This window comes from Papaver somniferum, unplaced genomic scaffold, assembly GCF_003573695.1.
Source record: "Papaver somniferum cultivar HN1 unplaced genomic scaffold, ASM357369v1 unplaced-scaffold_132, whole genome shotgun sequence".
NCBI classification, from domain to species: Eukaryota; Viridiplantae; Streptophyta; class Magnoliopsida; order Ranunculales; family Papaveraceae; genus Papaver; species Papaver somniferum.
Window position 1 is genome coordinate 17457650 of NW_020622381.1, and position 20291 is coordinate 17477940.

At 36.4% G+C, this 20291-nt stretch overlaps 2 protein-coding genes and 2 pseudogenes across 2 annotated transcripts; 3 read left to right on the top strand and 1 right to left on the bottom strand.

Annotated features, from left to right (window-relative positions):
* Nucleotides 1–790: 790 nt before the first annotated feature.
* On the top strand, nt 791–3954 carry LOC113333052 (annotated as a pseudogene).
* Nucleotides 3955–4180: 226 nt separating this feature from the next.
* On the top strand, nt 4181–6732 carry LOC113333050 (annotated as a pseudogene).
* Nucleotides 6733–7180: 448 nt separating this feature from the next.
* On the top strand, nt 7181–8887 carry LOC113333054. Its single transcript, XM_026579544.1, has 3 exons — nt 7181–7506; nt 8013–8154; nt 8581–8887. Exons 1-3 carry the CDS (start codon nt 7223–7225, stop codon nt 8662–8664), a joined length of 510 nt encoding a protein of 169 aa, XP_026435329.1. The 5' UTR covers nt 7181–7222; the 3' UTR covers nt 8665–8887.
* A 2736-nt stretch (nt 8888–11623) lies between these two features.
* Nucleotides 11624–14207, bottom strand: LOC113333053 (COMPASS-like H3K4 histone methylase component WDR5B). The gene is made up of 2 exons (XM_026579543.1): nt 13487–14207; nt 11624–12060 (listed from the first exon to the last, which is right to left on the bottom strand). The coding sequence occupies exons 1-2, from the start codon at nt 14153–14155 to the stop codon at nt 11770–11772; spliced, it is 960 nt and encodes a 319-aa protein (XP_026435328.1). The 5' UTR covers nt 14156–14207; the 3' UTR covers nt 11624–11769.
* Between the last annotated feature and the right edge of the window lie 6084 nt (nt 14208–20291).

Below are 20291 nucleotides of genomic sequence, written 5' to 3' on the forward strand. Positions count from 1 at the left end.
ATATTTCGAGAACTAATTACCAAGATAAACTTGACTCGAAATTCTTGATATGCTTGGATAGTCTAATTAGTTATGCGACATCGTTTCATAGATAAAAAAGATGAATATAACTTGAGATATAGGTGGTTTAGTCTTCACGTACCTTTTGTTGAAGAAGTTCTCCAAAAGTTTCGGTTGATCTTCGCCTTCAAACGGTAGAACGCAATGTTGATTGTCGTGATGTCCGTTTCTCAACTACATCTTCTATCCATCCGAAACTTAACTAATTGTAGACTAGAAATCAAGATACAGTTTTGACAACTAAATTTGAGAACAAGCTTGAGATAACAACACTTGTGAATTCGACCGACCAATGCTCTAACAACATCGGTCTAATAGTGCAATGGAATTGGATTTCGTGGTATAAATGAAAGTAATTGAATTACCTCAACTAAACACTGTTTTTTTGGATTTGAATTCAATTCCAAGAATTGAATTACCCCATAATTGAATTCCTAGGATTCCAATTCTTCCAACCAAAAGAAGTGTAATTTGAAGATTCTTATTTATGTAAACATCCATTCCCTCTTATTTCCATTCATTTATATTAAAGAAACAAACAACAACTTACACTGAAACTGGTCCCAACCAAACATGCTTAAAAAAAAAAAAAAAAAAATTCACCAACAAGCCCGTCCCTATAACCAAGACGACCCATAATTGGATGTCATTAGCTATTTAACAACAAAAACATAAAATCATCCAAAACCAAACTACACATGCAAACACTGTCTAGCTGCAGCGTTCATCAATGGCTCCAACTTTAGGTACACTTCTTATAATCTTTTCTCTCTTCTTTTTTCCTCTCAGTACTCGCTCTCGTCAACATCCACTAGACCCTCTAACGCCATCAGAGTTCATTCAAATCCAAACCATAGTAAAAAAACTCGTATGCTAGTTCTGCCTACAACTTAACTTTTCAATATGCTTGTTTAGAAGAACCAAAGAAATCGAAAATTCTTTCATGGATGATTAATCATTCTTCATCCAAAACAAAAAAAGACTTACCTCGTATGTCCTTTATAATAACACGAATCAACGAAGAAACACACGAAATCATCGTAGACATATCGAACAAGTCTATCGTTTCTGATAAAGTTTATACTGGTCATGGCTATCCAATTCTTACATTTGAGGAACAAACATCAGCAAATAGCCTTGTTTTAACGTATCCACCGTTTCTACGTTCCATTGAGAAGAGAAAACTCAACATATCCGAAGTTGTTTGTGCATCTTTTACAGTTGGATGGTTTGGAGAGAAAAAAAAAAATGTTAAGAGAAATACGAAAATGTTGTGCTTTTACTTAGATGGGACGGTGAATTTGTATGCTAGACCTATTGAAGGTGTTACTATTGTGGTTAACTTAGATGTGATGAAGGTAACAGAGTATACCGATAGGTTGACGGTTACTATGCCTAAAGCTGAAGGAACTGAGTATAGGAAAGCCAAACTGAAATTGCCATTGTTAGGCCAGCGGTCAAAGGGTATTACGGCCATTCAAGACGGACGCGGCTTCGACATTGATGGTCATTCTGTAAGGTTAGTGTCAATCTTTGTCTATATATTCGATTTTTCTTCTTTGTGGAATTTTTGCATGATAGGAACTTTGTGGAAAATCAAGTTATTTTGTAAATAACAGGTGGGCGAACTGGAAATTCCACCTAAGTTACGATATGCGGGCAGGTTCTGCAATATCTTTGGCATCAACTTACGATCAAGAAAAGGAGAAATTTCGTCATGTCCTGTATAAGGGATTTGTATCTGAATTTTTTGTACCATATATGGATCCATCAGAAGAATGGTACTACAAGACATTCTTTGATGCTGGTGAATATGGATTAGGACTGTGTGCATTTCCACTTGAACCCTATAAAGACTGTCCAGCCAATGCAGTTTTTATGGATGGGTATTATGCCGGACAATGCAGTTTTAGGACTGTGTGCATTTCCACTTGAACCCTATAAAGACTGTCCAGCCAATGCAGTTTTTATGGATGGGTATTATGCCGGACAAGATGGGACACCAGTACAAGTTAAAAACGTTTTCTGTATTTTCGAAAAATATGCTGGAGATATCATGTGGCGCCATACCGAAACTGCTATTCCGGGTAAATTCGTAAGTGGATATCGGACTAAATTAGTTGTCAGCTTTTACTGGATTTTTCATTGAAGCTTAGGAGGATTTTATGGCTGTAATTGGTTTTGTTTTGCAGATAAGGGAGGTCAGAGAAGAGGTGAGCTTAGTAGTAAGGATGGTTTCAACTGTTGGCAACTATGACTACATTATTGACTGGGAATTCAAACAGAGTGGCTCAATTAAAGTTGGGGTAAGAAAATTCATTCTGGAAACTAGACTCATTTAGAATATGTACGCTTCTTTTGTGATACCTGCGGCATCATGCATACTAGTAAGTTTTATTGCATGGCACCAGGTGGGACTAACTGGAATCCTAGAAGTGAAAGCTGCAGAATACACCCACAAAGACCAGATCGAGGAGGAAATCTACGGTACTCTGTTAGCTGACTACACCGTCGGGGTATACCACGACCATTTCCTAACCTACCATCTTGATCTGGACGTTGACGGTCATGAAAACTCTTTTGTGAAATCCACCCTGAATCCTAAGCCAAGATAAGACTGGGAATGAAGCCTACACAACTGTTTGTTGTAAATCCTAATAAGAAAACTAAAATGGGAAATGACGTTGGGTACCATCTGATTCCCGGATCACAAACAGGTTCACTTTTGTCTGACGATGACTATGTTCAAATTCGCGGTGCATTTACGAAGTATCAAGTGTGGGTTACCCCTTACAATAAGTCTGAGAAATGGGTTGGTGGATCATATGCTGATCAGAGTCAAGGTGATGATACCTTAGCCACCTGGAGTAGCAGGTATGTAAATTAATCTACAAGTTGTTATTTTAGTATCTTTAACGTGGACATAACTAGGCCATTCTTAAGTATTTTCTCCCCAGCGACAGTTCGCCCGCCATTTTGAAAAGGATGGAAGACCAGACCACCTTGTTCTTCTAAATGATAAAACTTCATGTTACTGTCTAGGTCCACTGTTCAATTACCTCTTAGACCCCATAGTTTCTTGGTGAGACTGGAATTTAATAACATGGAATAATTAGCATCACCTTTTGGACCAGTTCATAGTCATGGCCGGTAATGTATTAGGAGATTCTAAACATTCATTAACCAACAAAGAATGCTTCGAATATATTCTAAAGAGTAATTACCAACTATTCTTGTCCTCTTGTTTCGACTCCTAAGAGGCTTGACAATGTTGATTATCGTTGATTCCAGGGACAGGGAGATAGAAAACAAGGACATTGTTTTGTGGTATACGTTGGGATTTCATCATGTACCTTCCCAGGAAGACTTCCCAGTAATGCCAACACTCAGTGGTGGATTTGAGCTTCGACCCGCGAATTTCTTGGAAAGCAATCCAGTCCTTAACACCAGGAGTCCCCCTAGTCCTCGGACATTCCCTAATTGTACCTCTGTAAACTCTTGAACATACAATTCTGGTTCACGTACGCTTTTATCATGTCTGAAATGATTTACTGTTAGACACTAAGATATTGAATCGGATAAATTGGAAGTTAAGTCCTGACTTAGAGAGTCTTTAGAATAATGTAAACCTCCTATTTCAACTAAAGTGGTTATTCATTTTGCAAATATTTTGGTAGCAGGTTGATTTGAATAGATGGTGATTGAATCGAACAAGACAGACGTATCTTTTTGTTTGACTACTCAAATCGCACCAACCGATGCAAATGGTTAAGCGTTCCAAAAACATTACTAAAAAGAAAGAAAAAAAAAGAAAGCAAAGTAACATGGCCTGAAATATGATTTGAACCTGGCTTAGATTGGGACAACAAGTCTGCAAAAACCAAGAGCTACAAGCACATGGTAAGCATTTTTCCTTTAATAAAAGAAAAAAAAAAGGAAGACCTAAAGTTGACATATATTTTTTAAAAAAGCTCGCAGCCTTTCCAAGTTGACTCTTGAATAGTTTGGTGCAGACCCATCATCACAGACACTCATAACTTAACAGCACGCTTGATCTCTTTTTTTTTTCATATAAAACTCTATTATCTACAGGGAATAATATCATCACAATTCATAAACCAAATGCATATTCTTTTTAGCTAGCTACTAGATAAATCAAAACAGCTACTAGCTAGCTTCAATGGCTATATCTTCTCTTGTCCTGGTATTTCTTTTTCAATTGTGCTTCACATCTACTACTACTAGTCTTAAGCACCCTTTGGACCCTTTAACACCCTCTGAAATAACCCAAATAAAACACATAATACATAATTCTCACCTAGGACAATCTTCTTCTTCTTCTTCTAACATCTCTTTTCATTATGTTGATCTCGAAGAACCAGAGAAAGCCGATGTAATTCAATGGTTGTCGTCGACAAAACGCAGGAGTTATCTCCTCTTCACCGCCGAGCCAAGGTTGTGGTTCAAGCTCTGGACTTCATCCATGAAATTATTGTGGACTTAAGTGCTGGTTATATAGTATCAGACCAAATCTACAGAGGATATGGATATCCCAGGTTCACATTTGAAGAACTCTACCAAACTACTAAATTCCCTGCAAAATATCCCAAATTCAAGCTCTCAATTCAAAAGAGAAGTTTGAATTTGTCAGATATTTTCTGTTTGCCCCTCACTGCAGGGTGGTTTGGAGAACGTACAAAGAAAAGAAGCCTAAAAGTGGTATGTTACTATCAACAAGGAACCAACAACATATATGCAAGACCTATTGAGGGGATTTCTATGTTTGTTGATGTAAAGTTGATGCAAATAACAGAATATCTGGACAGATTCCGAGCTCCAGTGCCTAAAGCTAAAGGTACAAGTTTTCATTCGTCACCTCATAGAAACAAGTCGCAACAAAAGAAGCACGGATTCGACATAGATGGCAGCATTGTTCAGTGGGGAAACTGGTCTTTTCATGTTGGTTTTAACTCAAGGGCAGGGCTCATCATCTCGACTGCGTCTATATACGACCAACAGAAAGGTAAATCCCGCAGTGTTTTATACAAGGGACACGTATCGGAGACGTTTGTCCCGTACATGGATCCGACAACAGAATGGTACTTTAGGACCTATTTGGATGTAGGAGAATATGGGTTTGGTCAATCAGCTAATACACTGGAGCCATTGGTTGACTGCCCCGCTAATGCCAAATATTTAGATGGATACTTGGTTAGAGCAGATGGTGAACCTTATAAAGTTCCTGGAATTATATGCATTTTCGAAAGGTATACTGGCGATGTATCTTGGAGACATACTCAAATTTCCATGCCCGGAAGAGTTGTAAGTAGTACTTTGAACCTTAGACCTCCCAAGTTAAAGCTGGTAATTTCCCTGTGCATTTGGGTTACACGTTGTGACATTGAGTTTATGTGAAATTTGCAGATAAGAGAAGTTAGTGAAGAGGTTAATTTAGTAGTTCGAATCGTTTCAACTGTTGGGAATTATGATTATATCCAGGATTGGGAATTCAAAAGGACTGGTTCTATAAAAGTCGGGGTAACAATTTTTCGCTATTTCCGTTGAATTATGATTATATTTCTCAGTGAAGGCTTTATGAATAGTGGCAATTTTATGTTCTTCAGGTGGGATTAACAGGTATTTTACAAATGATGGCTACGTCGTACGCAAATATGGACCAGATAACTGAAGACATATACGGAACCCTCGTCGCAGAAAACACCATTGCCATCAACCATGACCACTTCATAACATACTACCTAGACTTGGACATTGATGGGGCAGAAAACTCTTTTGTCAAGTCAAAGATGGAGAAAATGAGAGTACCAAAACATATGCAGTCCCCAAGGAAGAGTTACTGGACTGTCACTCGGGAAACAGCTGAAACTGAAGCACAAGCTAGAATTCGGCTAGGTATGGAGCCCGTAGGATTATTAGTTGTAAATCCTAATAAGAAGCCAAATGTGGGTAATATTGTGGTTTATCGGTTAGTTCCTGGCTCGTCAGGTTCTTCACTTCTGTCAGATGATGATTACCCCCAAATTCGTGCAGCCTATACCAAGTATCAAGTTTGGGCAACTGCATATAACAAGTCAGAGAGATGGGCAGGTGGACTTTTCACTGATCAAAGCCATGGTGATGACGGGTTAGCTGTTTGGAGTAGCAGGTAATTTCCATCTAAACAATTAGGTTGACTTAATCATTAGGTAGTAATGTAGTAACAAAGACATTGTGGTCTATATATGCAGGAACAGAACAATCAAGAACAAGGATATCGTACTCTGGTACACAGTTGGTTTACATCATATCCCTGACCAAGAAGATTTCCCAGTGATGCCGACACTGCACTGTGGATTTGAGCTCCGACCAGCAAACTTTTTTGAGTTCAATCCTTTGTTGAAAAATTAGAACCTGCTAATTCTAATATGACCAGAGGTTGATTAGTGAAAATTGTTACCTTTTCTTTTCGGTTAGCTTCCTAGGAGATTTTATTCGTCAATGAGAAAATAGAAAAGAACCAAGGAGGGTCATAGTACCTTAACCTCAAGTAAGCTACGATAAAAAGAGAAGATGAAGCAAAACAATTTTAAAATGTAATTGAAGAAAAGATCATCTAGTTCTAACATTTCAGACTGCTTTGTTTGTATGTCGAGAGTCAACATTGTAAAATATGAGAGCTATTGTAATCTTTTTTTTTTTTGTTTTATACTGCGGCTTTTATTAAGAAAGTCTAAAGACTAAAGTCTGAAAAAGAAATTCAGGATACATTAAGCTAAAATTTTGCAAGAACAATGTGCTAACGCAGTAATGCTAGTACACAATAAGCACGAATTTAAGCCTTTACAGATTTATAAAGTCTGACGGTTTAGAAGTACACGTTCATTGTGTTGTTATGCAAATGGGCACCAATAGCGGGACTTATTCACCTTCACAAAACTATTGCCAGATCTACCTCTGGTATATTTCTCAGTCATTTTACACATCAATGGACACCTCACAGTTTTTTCTGTCATACTCATCAATGGACACCTCTACGGTTAAAGATGGGTTTTCTTATGGGGGACCCACAGATAAACTGTTTAATCTGACCGATAAGTTACTCTATTTTATTGGCCTATGAAGAGAAACGATTTTTTTTCCTAAAGACTTTTTCAGGTGAAAGATGGGTACTCTATCGTTCTTCCCTCCGTCACTTTCATCTCAACTTAGGAGCCATGAAAATCAGTTGTCATTAAAAACCCAACTTTCAAATCCTCTTAAATTTCCTAAAATCTCCGTAACTAAACCTTCTTTATCTAAGAAATCCTGCAATAGAAGCGTAGTTGTTCACAGCAATCAAAATGACTCTCAATTTGTGGATGAAAACGGTGTAGTTGAAGATATGGATGGTTATATGAACCATCTCTCTCTAGAATACGATTCCGTCTGGGATACAAAACCTGCTTGGTGAGCTTTTCTTTGGCTGTCACGTTATCTTATCCTATTGTAGAAACCAGTCTAGTTTGCTTCATTTTGTTAGTTTTAATTGTAACTTAATTGTGAACTGAATGTATTTGAGATTGTGCCGATGTGGAATTAAAATTGTCCTGGAGATGGGTCAGCGTGGGCACTCGAACTACGAGAGTCTACCCTGGCCGAATGAGGAATTAGGATTTTAATTATTTTGGTTTGAAAGATGAGTACTCTGCACTGTTTGTAAAATGCAACTTGTTAAAGCTTTGTTCACTATGAGGAATCCACTACTGGTCAGTGGTTAGTGTGGGAACTCAAACTACTAACCTTAAGTACGAGAGGCCACAAGGGGAATCAGGATTTAAATTGCTTTATTTAGGAACCCATGTTTATGACCATCTTTCCAAATGAAACTTGTTGATGAATTGTTCACTATGCGGAATCTACTACCGGAGTGTCAGTAATTGGTTGTAACATACCTTTCTTTGCCTTCTTTTTAGGTGTCAGCCTTGGACGATAACGCTAACTGGAGTATCGGCGATTGGTGGTAGCTGGATCATAATGCACTCAGTGATAATCAGTGCAGTGGTTGTCTTTCTAATTTCTGCATGGTGGTACATTTTTCTCTATTCTTATCCTAAGGTACGATAACCATTCCTTTTTGATATTTGAATCAACGATCCAACACTTCAAGCTCAAAACAACCGAATTTTGACTTGTTGAAATAAGCTGATTGGTTGCAAAATACTAGTACAAAGAAATGAAGAACAAGAATACTGCAGCTAATCATCAGTCACTGAAATTTTCTGCTTAAATGTTAGGATGAATTTGGCAACTAGACCCCTTTCACTTGACATTGTCACATTCCCAGCATTTTGATCACTATTTCAAATCACGTTTTCAGAACCTTCTTGAGTTTGTGTTCTTGTTTGCAAGCAAAACTAGTAACCAGTGTTCCACTTCCCCGTTTCCAGGAAAGCTATTTTGGCAAATGTTGGGCCATATCTATGATGTGCTTAGGAAGCCTGTTTTGCTATAAACTAAAATTACAACATTTCTTGTCTACAGGCGTATTCAAGTATGATATTGGAACGTAGAAACAAAGTTAACAGTGGTCTCGAGGATACGTTTGGTAATTACAAGAGCCAATGATCTTTGCCCATGAGTATACACAACAAAATTGTTAAGTCAGTCAGTTTTACTTATATTTCTGTAAATTACACCATGAACAAGAGTGGCATTGTCTTGTGAAGATACATGTGCTGTAACCGTGTAATGTTTATACAGGCTAGAACATACATTTCTTTGGATCAAATCATTCATTTATGAAAGAATTTGGTAACAAACTTCTGATTAAGAATATCATGTTCCCATATATTGAATGAAAATGGTTAATGATCAGAACATTCCCAGAAAGAAAAAGTAAGCACTCTGCAATCTCTGAGCGAAAGAGAGGTGGAAAGGTACATAGAAAGATAGAGATTGCTGATGATGATATAATGATTACTTCCTAAGGTCTTTCAAGAATCATCTTGCAAATCTTTGTCCAACATCAAAAAGGTCTGCTGTGGGTGCTGATTCTGGTGCCTGTGTACCTGCACTGTATGCGGGCGCTGATACTGGTGCCTGTGAATTGGCATCATAAAGTTCAGCCATTGTGTGTGCTAATGCTGGTGCAGCTGCAGCTGCAAACAAAGATCATGAGTTAACCTGTGCACATCTAACTTCTTTTTTTTTCTTCTGAAGCATAGTAACATTTGATGATGATGACGAAAAAAATGGAACTATTGAACTGCAAATCAAATGTCCTTGATTCTTTTTTCTGCAGAAACACAAAATCTTGTTGACAGCTTCTTTAGCAGGACCGTATATGGTTCTGAATAAAGATAACCCAAGTGCTAATTTTCAAAAATAAATTTTCATCTTTGAATCTCATAATAAAACAAAAGAATTAGGGCTATTTTGCGTTTCCTCCCCTGCCAAGATTGCTAATTAGTGTTTCCTCCCCAAATAGATTGAAATTAGTGTTTCCTCCTATCGTTAGGAATTCCGTCCATTACTCAGTTAGTTGAGTCAACACCTGTGCATGCGTGACAGAAATTATACACGTGTTTCTTCATCTTCCCAAAATATCCTCTAAAGATCCCTTACCTCCAAAACCCAAAAATGTCTGAACAGTACACACTTGCTAGACCTGCTTCTTCATCGTCACTTTTACAGAAGCCAGCCGGGTCTTCGGCATAAACCAGAAAAGAATAGATAATCAAACTTTTTGTTCATTGATCATCATTTAAATGGAGAAATCAAATAAACTTTTAAATCAAAACCCAACTTAGGATTCCCAACAAAACAAATTATTCAACCGAAAAAATCAAACAAAATCTCTGTTAACCAGTTGGACAACACCCATGTTAGTTTCTCACCCAGTATTAAACATCTATTTCATGTCATTTTGCTGCTCTAATAAAAGACAAGTATACACCATTAATGGGGTCGTCAATCTTATTTACATCCCTTACCTCCAAAACCCAATTTTGTTCCATAAAATCATCACCATTTTTTATTGTCAATCTCCGATCTATACTTGAATCTAAATCTAAAATCGAGTTTCTGTTCGATCCAATTCATCCAATAATCCATAAAATATCTTAAAGATGTTAATGGGTCAATCCAAATGGAACTGGAGATGGGGTCGGGATGATATTAATAATGATGATGGTACTGTTAGTAATTCCTAATGGAATTGAAAAAAGTTTTTTGCTTGCCTAATGGAATTGAGTGAATCAGTGATCAAGGGGGTTTGGGGAATGAGTTAATGAAGATGGGACTTATATCCAGATCTAGAAAATCCTAATTTGTTTTGATAAAAAAAAAACACCCTAATTTTAGAATTCTAAAATCTCATGAAACGTGATATGGGAAGGGTTGGGATGAGGGGGTCTTGGGGTTAAAATGAGTTTTAACCGATGAAGAAGACGAGGATATTTTAGGTAGTTTATGCGACATGTGTACCTTTTTTTCCACCGATGCTGATACATCTAACTGATATTTGGATGGAAAATTTAACGACGGGAGAAACACTAATATCAATTTTTTTGGGGAGAAAATACTAATTAGAAATTTTGGGAGGGGAGGAAACACAAAATAGCCCGAAAAATTATAACATCTTAGCTTAAAAGGAGGTTGATCTCGTATATAGACAAAGTTAAACATCGTTCCCCAAAATAAAAATCTCATTATAGAATGTCTACCTACCACATACTCAAAGTAGTTAATATCGTGTATCGGTATGGTATCGGCCAGGTCCGATACACCTATACAAAAGATTATATCGGTTTTTATCGGTGATACATCATTAAGACCTATAATTTTAAATATTTATAAATGTTGCAATCCAAAAAAAATTGGTGCTCTATGATGCATTAATTCTCAAAATCAAAAGCTTCACAGTACAAATTTAATTACATTCCACCATCACTAAGAAAAATGAAATAGTTAGAAATTTCTTTACTGAATCGGGTTGAGTTTTCAAGGGTATAAAGGAAGAATATGATTACGAGGAAGAGTTTTATTCACAGATTTTCATATCAAAATAATTTACTCTACTAAACTACCCTTGCCTATATTATCAGTATACCGGTGAAACCGATATATCGGTTTGTACCGGACGATACAAGCATTTTTATCGTTTAATTCTTGTATCGCTGATATTTTAGATATCGTATAGATTTTTTTCCGATACACGATAAAAACCTATAATATAGGCCAATACAACATATATTAACTACCTTACACATACTCCGTGAAAAATTTATACAGCTAATAACATCAGGAATGCAACTAAATGTTTATGCTATACCTTTGACTTGTCTAGCTAAAAAGCCAAAGCTGTAGCAACTATGATAAATGCATTCCCTCTTGCATTTATCATTGCACTTGGCGAAGAGAGCGAGAATCCTGATTAAAAAAAAAGGTATATTTATAGGAGAAATTAAGACTACCCCTACCAGTGGATTATTTGAAATTGCCAAAGAATGGATATAACAAAACTATGTTTAAGAGTGTTTGTTGGAACCAATTATTTCCTAAACATGCATGACCCTTATGGGTACCAAATGTATAAATTTTTATCATAGAAGGATTGTAATTCAACAGAAATGTGATAGTAATACCCTTAATTTCACTCTACAAATTGGTATACAGTATATTTAAATGAAATGTTCTAGTAGTTCACCCCTAGTCCCAAAATCAACATAATCATGCTTCTTGCAACCATATTCTCACAGTTCTATCCCTATCAAGACCAGCGGAGGCAATTTTGTTTTCGGTAGGGTGGCACGTTACAGAGACGACGGTATCGGTGTGGCCTTCCAGTCTCTGAATCATATTTTTCAATTGAAGATCCCATATGTAGACACAGTGATCTTCTGACCCGCTCACAATGTACTTCCCATTTGTCACAGAGAATGTTGATGTTATGCAAAATACTCTGTTTACATGACCTGTGTAGACTTTCAAGAACCTTCCTGTGGAATAATTCCATAGCTTCTGCATTTGATAAAGAATAAAACGATTTGTCAGAATACTCATTAGATGTTCATATTCCACGAATTCTCACTTACAAACTGTAAAATAAGTTCAATAACATAAAGAAACTGTGAAGCGGGTATCTGTTAGAAAGAAAATTATAAAATCAAATTTCTACCAAACAATGTGCCAGATAACTAACTCAAAATCCCAATAGAATTCTTATAACACCTATTAGCTATGGGAAAGCATACATGTTTTAAAAAACGGGTGAGCAAGACATTTGAGATGAAATTTAAAAAAGAAAAAGAGAAGTGGCATGATAACAGGGACTATGCGTTTAACAAAGTTTATAGGCAAATGCATGTGGTAAGATGTAATTTTAGGTATTCTTGTCACAGCATGCATTCATGGAACAGTTGAAACTGCTACGTAGAGCCTACGTGAAGTTCAATGGTTAGAGAGAGATGGTCACAGGTATAACAAGTTATAAGTTTCTTCGGAGTTGATTTTTTACATGGCCTCAAAAATGAGTGACATTTGGATTGTGATTCCTGTTTATAGTTTCATAAATAACAATCCAGTGTTAAAAGGCTTGGTCAGAAACTATACTAAACACTCATCCATAAAAACTAGAACCCTGTTTCAGTTTACAATAACGTGTACAAGTCAGAATCGCATAACTGTATCTTTTAATGTGTACCTACATCCTGTAAAATGAGCTAGACTACGCAACATAAGTATTCATCAGCTGTTCCAACACTCTAGAAATAAACAAGGTAATAGAATGGCATAGCCCAAAAACCATGAAAATGCATGTAGTGAGTGAACTAAAATACTAATGTTCCAACAACAACAAAAACTAAAAACTGAAAAAACTAATAGAATCAAGTAGTATTTTGATATTATGTTCACATAAATTTTTTATTAGTTTCTGCTCTGATCATCTCAAACGTAACTTTCAAGTTCACATAAAATCATATCAGTCTCAAACTCTCTTCCACCTAAGAGATACCCCACCACAGAAGAATGGCTTAAAACAAAACCATAAAAATACGTGTACTGAACTAGCTAATAAATTCGAGTACTAATTTGATAATCAATACTTTGTAGTTATGTGGATATATTTCTATTCTGATCTAGTCATCTCAATAATGACATTCAAATTCACAAAAATCATAACCAATGAGAGTTCATACCAATCTCAAACTTCACCCAAGTACTACTCATTGATTATCAAAATCGGAGAAAAAAACAGCGGAACACCAACTTACATGTCCAGACTAACAGCTATGTTATAACTTCGCTGGCTTCAGGTCACTAATCACTTAAATCTAGATGAAGAAAACAGCCCTTTCGAGAAATATACATACAAATGCATTTCAAATTTAACAGTAAGGAATGAAAAAAAGAAGTAAATATCAATACGAATGAATGAAAAACTTACCAGAGTATCATCAAGGGTAGCAACCAGGATAAACTTCCCATTAGGCGAAAACTTAGCAAAAGAAACGGCAGGTCTTTTATCATCAATTAATGTTTTCAAACAAGCTCCAGTAGCAGCATCCCAAATTCTACAAGAACCATCATGACTACCAGAAACAATAATTGATCCATCTCTAATAAAATGTACAGAAGTAACAGGTTCAGAATGACCTCTAATTACATGTACACATTTCCCATTTTTAACATCCCAAACCCTGACAGTTTCATCAAAAGAACCAGAAACAATCAAATTTGATTGAGGATTAAAATTAACACAAAATACAAAACCAGAATGACCTTTTAGGGTTTTAACTGATTCACCAGAATGTGCATCCCAAATTCTAATGGTTTTATCATCTGAAGCTGAACAAATGTAGTGTGAATCAGATGACCATGCTAAATCTGAAACACCTTCCGCATGACCTATAAGACGACAAACTATTGTTAGGGTTTGTGATGACCAAACAATTAGGGTTTTGTCTAGGGAGGAAGAAGCCAAGAGAGCTCCATCGTTTGAGAATTTTACACAGGATACTGCTCGAGTATGTGCAGTTAGGGTTCGAACTAATTTGTATGGTTTGTATGGTGGTGATGGTGGAGGTGGTTGGTTTCCTGGTCCGCCACTCGCCATATGGAGAAGAAGTAGAACGGTGGCCAATTTCTTGTTTGTTTTGATTTTTCTGGTTCCGCTTTGGTCAGCAAATTCATGTAAATCTCGTATTTTATCACTGCTATGGAACCGACTTACATTTGTATCACTTTTATTTTCACACTCTGTTTACACTCTTATTTTTACCACATTAGTTTCCTTTTTAGGCCGGTTTTTACGGACCATGGCAAAAAAAAAAAAAAAAAAAACTCTATTGCCATACCATGTTGGAGTCCAAATCTGTTCACACTCCTCTAACGAGTGTATATTTCGCATATTTTTCTGACTGGTTGATTATTTAACTGATGGCCCCATTACCCTCCATGTTTAGAATCATGACTCTCGTTACATAACTCCCTAAACTAAATCAAGGGTAGAGATTAAAATGTGAAATATACACTCGTTAAGGAGTGTGCACGAATTCGCACTCTGTCATGTTACATCTTGGCGTTCATCATTATCCATATCGCCAGCGGTACTAGGGGTGTACAAAATGCCCGGAAGCCTGCGGCCTGCCATGTATCGTCCGGGTCCGAAGGAGCCCATGGGTGCCCGAAAGCCTGTCATGGGCTTGTCCGGCCTGCCCGATAATTATAATTGGGCGGACCCGGATTTTTGTTCAAATATTGGAGTCCGGCCTGTTAGCCCGTCCGGTAGCCTGTTTATTTACCCGGCCTACCTGATTACCAATAGCCTGGAATAAAGTTTTCTACTAATGTGATGGATTTCTCAAGACCTTAAATTTCAAATTTGGACAATTTATTGAGATTCGAGAAAATTTTGAATTACATTTCACAGTAATGATTATGAATTGTTTGAAAAATCATTTGAACGAGTTACAAATATATCATCATTTATCAAGCGAAAAAGACAAACCTATATACTTTCTAATTTTTTGAATTATTTTTTGTGCCCGAGGCCTGCCCGGCCTGGCCTCGTCTGTATTGTTTCACGGGTATGGACGGGCCATGGGCATTAAATTTTTGTTATTGCCCGGCCCGACCTGGCCTGTTAAACTTAATGCGTAGTAAAGACTAAAAGCCCGTCCGACCCGGCCTATGCTATAATCGGGCTTGGGATGGCCTGCCCGGCCCGATGTACACCCCTAAGCGATACACTGATTATCGTTGACGTTGTAAACTCGATCGCTCGATTGAAATTTGATTTTAGACAACTATTGTGCAACTATTTCCCCCTTACTTCATTCATGTATATACATCCTTTTACTTCATCAAATTCCTCAAATCATATATTTTACCTATTTCTTTAATTATATTCTCAATTTTAAATTTCATAATCAGTGGCGAATTCTAATGGTGAGAGGAAAATTCATATTAATGGGTTCAAATCACCGTAAGAAACGTATCTTCGGATGTTGCAACAACTTGATGATCAGGAAGCTGAAGATAGAGAACTAAACAACACTATGTTGCTCGTACGTTCGGGCCAAATACCTAGAATTTCAGAGCCAAAAGAAGTATTCACAAGAAGATATACATATCGTGGGGGGAATGGTTCCACCAAAAGCTGATGCACGATTATTATTTTTTCTGATTATGGGTTCTCCAGTCAAGATTTCCATCGTCGATTCTGCATTCCCGAGACTTGCTGATAAAGATTATTAATGAGATTTGTCGGATAGAACCTCAATTTAATTTGATGCATTGAATATTAGAGGTCATACTCCTGAACAAAATTTATTTCGGATCTAAGGAATCTAGGTGATGGAAAACCTGAGGATTTGAACACTGAGTATCATCGTATAGGAAAAACAACTCCATTCAACTATCTTTCATTGTTTTGCGAAGTAATAATTAATCATTTTGGTTTAACGTATTTACAAAACCAACCGAGGAAGATGTTAGAGAAATATTAAAAAAAAATGAGGATAGGGAATTCCCAAGAATGCTAGTTAGTCTTGAATGCATGTGTTGGGTATGGCAGGGTCGCCCTACTTATTGGGTCGGTCAATATAAAGATGACTATCCAAAATCAACCGTTATATTAAAGTTGCTGCTTCTTATGATTGTTGTATATGGCACGCTTTTTTGATCTTCCTGGTTCACAAAATGATATTATTTTTTGCATAAATCGCCGATGTTTGAATATCTAAAGTGTGGAATTTGTCCCCAAGTCCATTTCGCAATCAACGACCATCAATACACTCACGGGTATTATCTTACGGAAGAGATCTATCCAAAATGGTCAACCTTGATTCAATATTACCGTCATCCCCCTGTTGGCGAATTGGGTTGTTCGTACCGCGTCTTGGTTTAAGTCCTCGTAAAATGCACAACATTATGCTCACTTGCATAATTCTACATAACATGGTAATTCAGGAACCCGTCGTAATAAGGAGTGGACTAACTTTGAAGATGAAGATTTGAGGCCTGAGATTCAACCAGAAAGAGGCTTTCCTGCAAGGAATTATGCGTAAATGACTAATTACATTCAAAACAGGGATATGTATGACAGGTTAAGAGAATTTCCAATAGTCAATCCTTGGGAATAATATGGAAGAGCATGTGGGCGTAATTTTTAAGATTTATTTCATTATTAGTTTAAATATTTAATTGTTAACTTGTATGTAGTTTGTTATTCAATATTATTTTTTATAAAAATATCCAATTGTCACTTGGCGGTTTTCAGTTGATCGAGCGACAAACACTCTATCACCAACGACTAGTTTTCCCCCAACGACTTTTAATAAATCTCATATATATACCCACTCATACCCATTTCAAAATAACACCTTCTAGTTTCTACACCAACATTTTACAAAATGTTATACTCTCAATCCTTAAACTCCATCAATATGGCTAATCCTGACTTTAATCTACACGTAGATTTATCTCTTTGCAAAAACTATGTAATCCAAAGAGGGGTGAAGAACGACGCCAAGATGGTTTATTCAGTCAGAGTTATTGGGGTAAAGTTCATGAAATCTTCTGCAATGACACACGTAACCCTCACAACTGGGATCGTGCACAACTGTTATGTCGATTTTTTAAAATAAGAAAACAAGTTGAAGAATTTATATCTTTAGTTCAGATTGTAAGTCGATATAGACTTACGGGTGAAACCTATGATGAAATTTTTGTGCGATCTTGATAGGAATTTCGAAGATGGAAAACAAAGAATTTTGAATACGAAGCTTATTTTTCACATCCTTAAGGAGTTTCTCATTACCCGTATGGGATTTTAATACGATGTAATAATATTAATGTAGGGTTATAATTAAGTAAAACTTATTAGGTAAAATAAGGTAGAACTGAGCCACTTTTATTTTCAAATTAAAATTAAACTTAATACATCAATTATCTAATTAATAGGTTATACTACATCGAACTCATCATCATCACCATCGGCTGGGTTGTTAACAAATCTCAATTGTTGTTCGATATGTCTTTGTAGCTTATCAAATTCCAGTTTCCATACATATTTTTTTTAGTTGTTCACAATTGAAGTGTCCGCACCAAGAATCTTATGTTTGTCATAGTGATTTATAAATTTGTCTTGAGAAATCCAAATTTTCTTCATCTCCCTGGTTTTGAATTTCCAGTCAACTGCTCTTTGCTTCTCGACGGTCTTTTGATGTTCCATAAAATCCTCCATGTTAAAACTCTCCGAGATTCCTCTTTCTTGAGCTGATTTTCTAACCATACTTGCGTTGTTTCTCCCGACCTCTCTTGGCTTGCATTATTGCAACAACATATAAGGAGACTTCCTTATTGATTGTAATGAAGCATTGCGACAACCCATAGAAATCACAGTCGTTAGTGTTTAAGGGTTTGTTCGTGATACTTCAAAAATATGTTATCTCACATAGTGTTGTCGTGTTGTTGTGCACCATCGATACAATCTTGGGTAAAATAAATATAATTTCGATAAATACATTCATCTTCGGGGAGAGAAAATTTGGAACCCGAACTTTGTTACTTTTTCCCTGAGATTGAGGTTGAGATTAAGAAGTCATATTACAGGTGAAAACGCGGGGGTACCTATTACACCACCAACGTTTTCGTTCGGGAACCAGTATAAACAATCCTTGTACAATCTATATGTTTAAATATGGAATTGTATCTAAGATTTCATTAAAAAGGTAAAACTAGTATACACACGAACAGTTTACGAACCAAATTCCAACAAGAACAAGCCTTGTAATCCATATTTCAAGATATAAATTCTCCAAGACGAGTCCGGTAGGTTCTTACAGTTGTGTTAATACAATATAGGTTTAGATACGCACAACCTATTATATGTCAATTATAAAGATAAAACAATATAATGCGGAAAAAAAAATACAGACACAAAAAGTTTTGTTAACGAGGAAACCGCAACTGCAGAAAAATCCCGGGACCTAGTCCAGATTGAACACAATGGTTATAAGTTGTTACACCAATTACTTACTACCTATTCAGACTAGATGTAATACCTGCTTCAGCTGTATTCGAGCACCTATAGAACTCCTAACTGAAAGTTGATTCTTTTTAAGAATTCTTCTCGTAAATATTCTAGCAGAACATAAATTCTCTTTAGAAGATACTCTTGGAAATCTTCTAACAGAACGTTAATTCTTTTTAGAAGATATCTTCCAACAATTAGGTTATGGAACCGCGAACCCAAATTGAGTCTTCCTCACAAGATCACTTAGACTTAGAAACAACTAATGATATCTTGCCATATCAATTATAGGGTTTACAACAAACAAATAAGAACAAGAACTGAAACTATCAAAAAGGATAGATTCCCTGTGCTTTACGATCCCCAAGTAAAGTCTTATAAAACCTTACACTTGATCATGAAGAACAAAGTTATGGAAAACAACCTTATGTGACCGAATTCCAATTTTCCCAGGGATAGGTTGTATTGTCACATGGAAACTCTATTTATAGTGAATGACCAAGTCTAGATTGCTTGGGAACCAAGCTACCTTGTCTAGGAGACAAAAACCCAAGTATATGGCCAAAATAGGGTTTTAGTCATGTAGTTACGTGAGAGGGTATGTGTACCGTTGCAAAAGTCCGTGTAACCTATTCCTATTCACGAATCAACTACTACACATATAAGTGTTGGATTAATGAATCACCCATAACTTCTTCGTTATGACTCGAAATTGAGTGAGTCTTGGCCCGTTGAATTCGTATGATCATCCACTACAACACGAGAACCTTTCCAGGGATAAAGGTTATGCTCATTAAAGTCATGAGCTCAAAATTTTTAAGTATATACATAAATGTGTATTGTCATAAGAGTTATTCCATAGAGTGAGCACTTGTTTCCATAGATAGAGAGGTATAGTAAACAAGAGAATAAAGTATTGTTACTAACCTTTAATGAAGTTCTTCACGGATGTCTTCTTGTAGTCTTTAATCTTCATTCTTCAAGAATAACTTTGATTCAATACTCTACTTCTTAGACCTAATTTAGTCCGAAAATAACTTTAGTATACTAAATCAAGAATGCGTTTTGGCAACTAAATTTGACAATTAACTTGACATAACAACGCTACCGACCGATGCTCTAACAATTTCCCCCGTTGTCAATTTTAAAGACAAAAGCATTTACATATGCTCTAGGTCCAATATGCTTTTTGATTTCTTGAATTTTCAACGTATTCATCTATGCATTTGTTCATTATGTACTCTTTGAAGATCCGCAACATAGTATTGTTACCTTCCACAAAGTTTAACTATACCACAACTTTGAAGAAATATTATGGTGTTATGTTTCTCCCCCTTAGTCAATACTTACGTCTTTTGCATAATAGATGAAACCCACATATATTGATTCACTTGCCTTATTAATTCTCCCTATTTTTGTCAATAAAAATTGGCAAAGGTACGAAAATCATGGGGTCATAATGAATATAACCAAAAGATACTTCAAGATTCAAATGAATTACATATCAACTTTATTAGATGATATCATAGTGTAATGACCAGTACCCCTCCACCGATATTGTCCCTACTTAGCCACTGTGGATATCTAGCAGTGTAAGGTTTTCAACGGGCATCGCTGCGGTAATCCAGCAGAAACTTCCCGGATGGTCACCCATCCCTGGATTACACCCTCCCGAGAACGCTTAAATGCAGAGTTTTCTGCCAACTCTGGAGCC

What these genes read in the sequence shown, in the direction of transcription:
- LOC113333053 (XM_026579543.1), bottom strand. Translation starts at nt 14,155, where the DNA reads ATGGCGAGTGGCGGACCAGGAAACCAACCACCTCCACCATCACCACCA. An exon ending in CTACCCTTGATGATACTCTG is followed by an intron (nt 12,061 to 13,486) that starts GTAAGTTTTTCA and finishes TATCAAATGCAG; the next exon opens with AAGCTATGGAATTATTCCAC.
- LOC113333054 (XM_026579544.1), top strand. Translation starts at nt 7,223, where the DNA reads ATGGGTACTCTATCGTTCTTCCCTCCGTCACTTTCATCTCAACTTAGG. An exon ending in TGGGATACAAAACCTGCTTG is followed by an intron (nt 7,507 to 8,012) that starts GTGAGCTTTTCT and finishes CCTTCTTTTTAG; the next exon opens with GTGTCAGCCTTGGACGATAA. An exon ending in TTCTCTATTCTTATCCTAAG is followed by an intron (nt 8,155 to 8,580) that starts GTACGATAACCA and finishes TCTTGTCTACAG; the next exon opens with GCGTATTCAAGTATGATATT.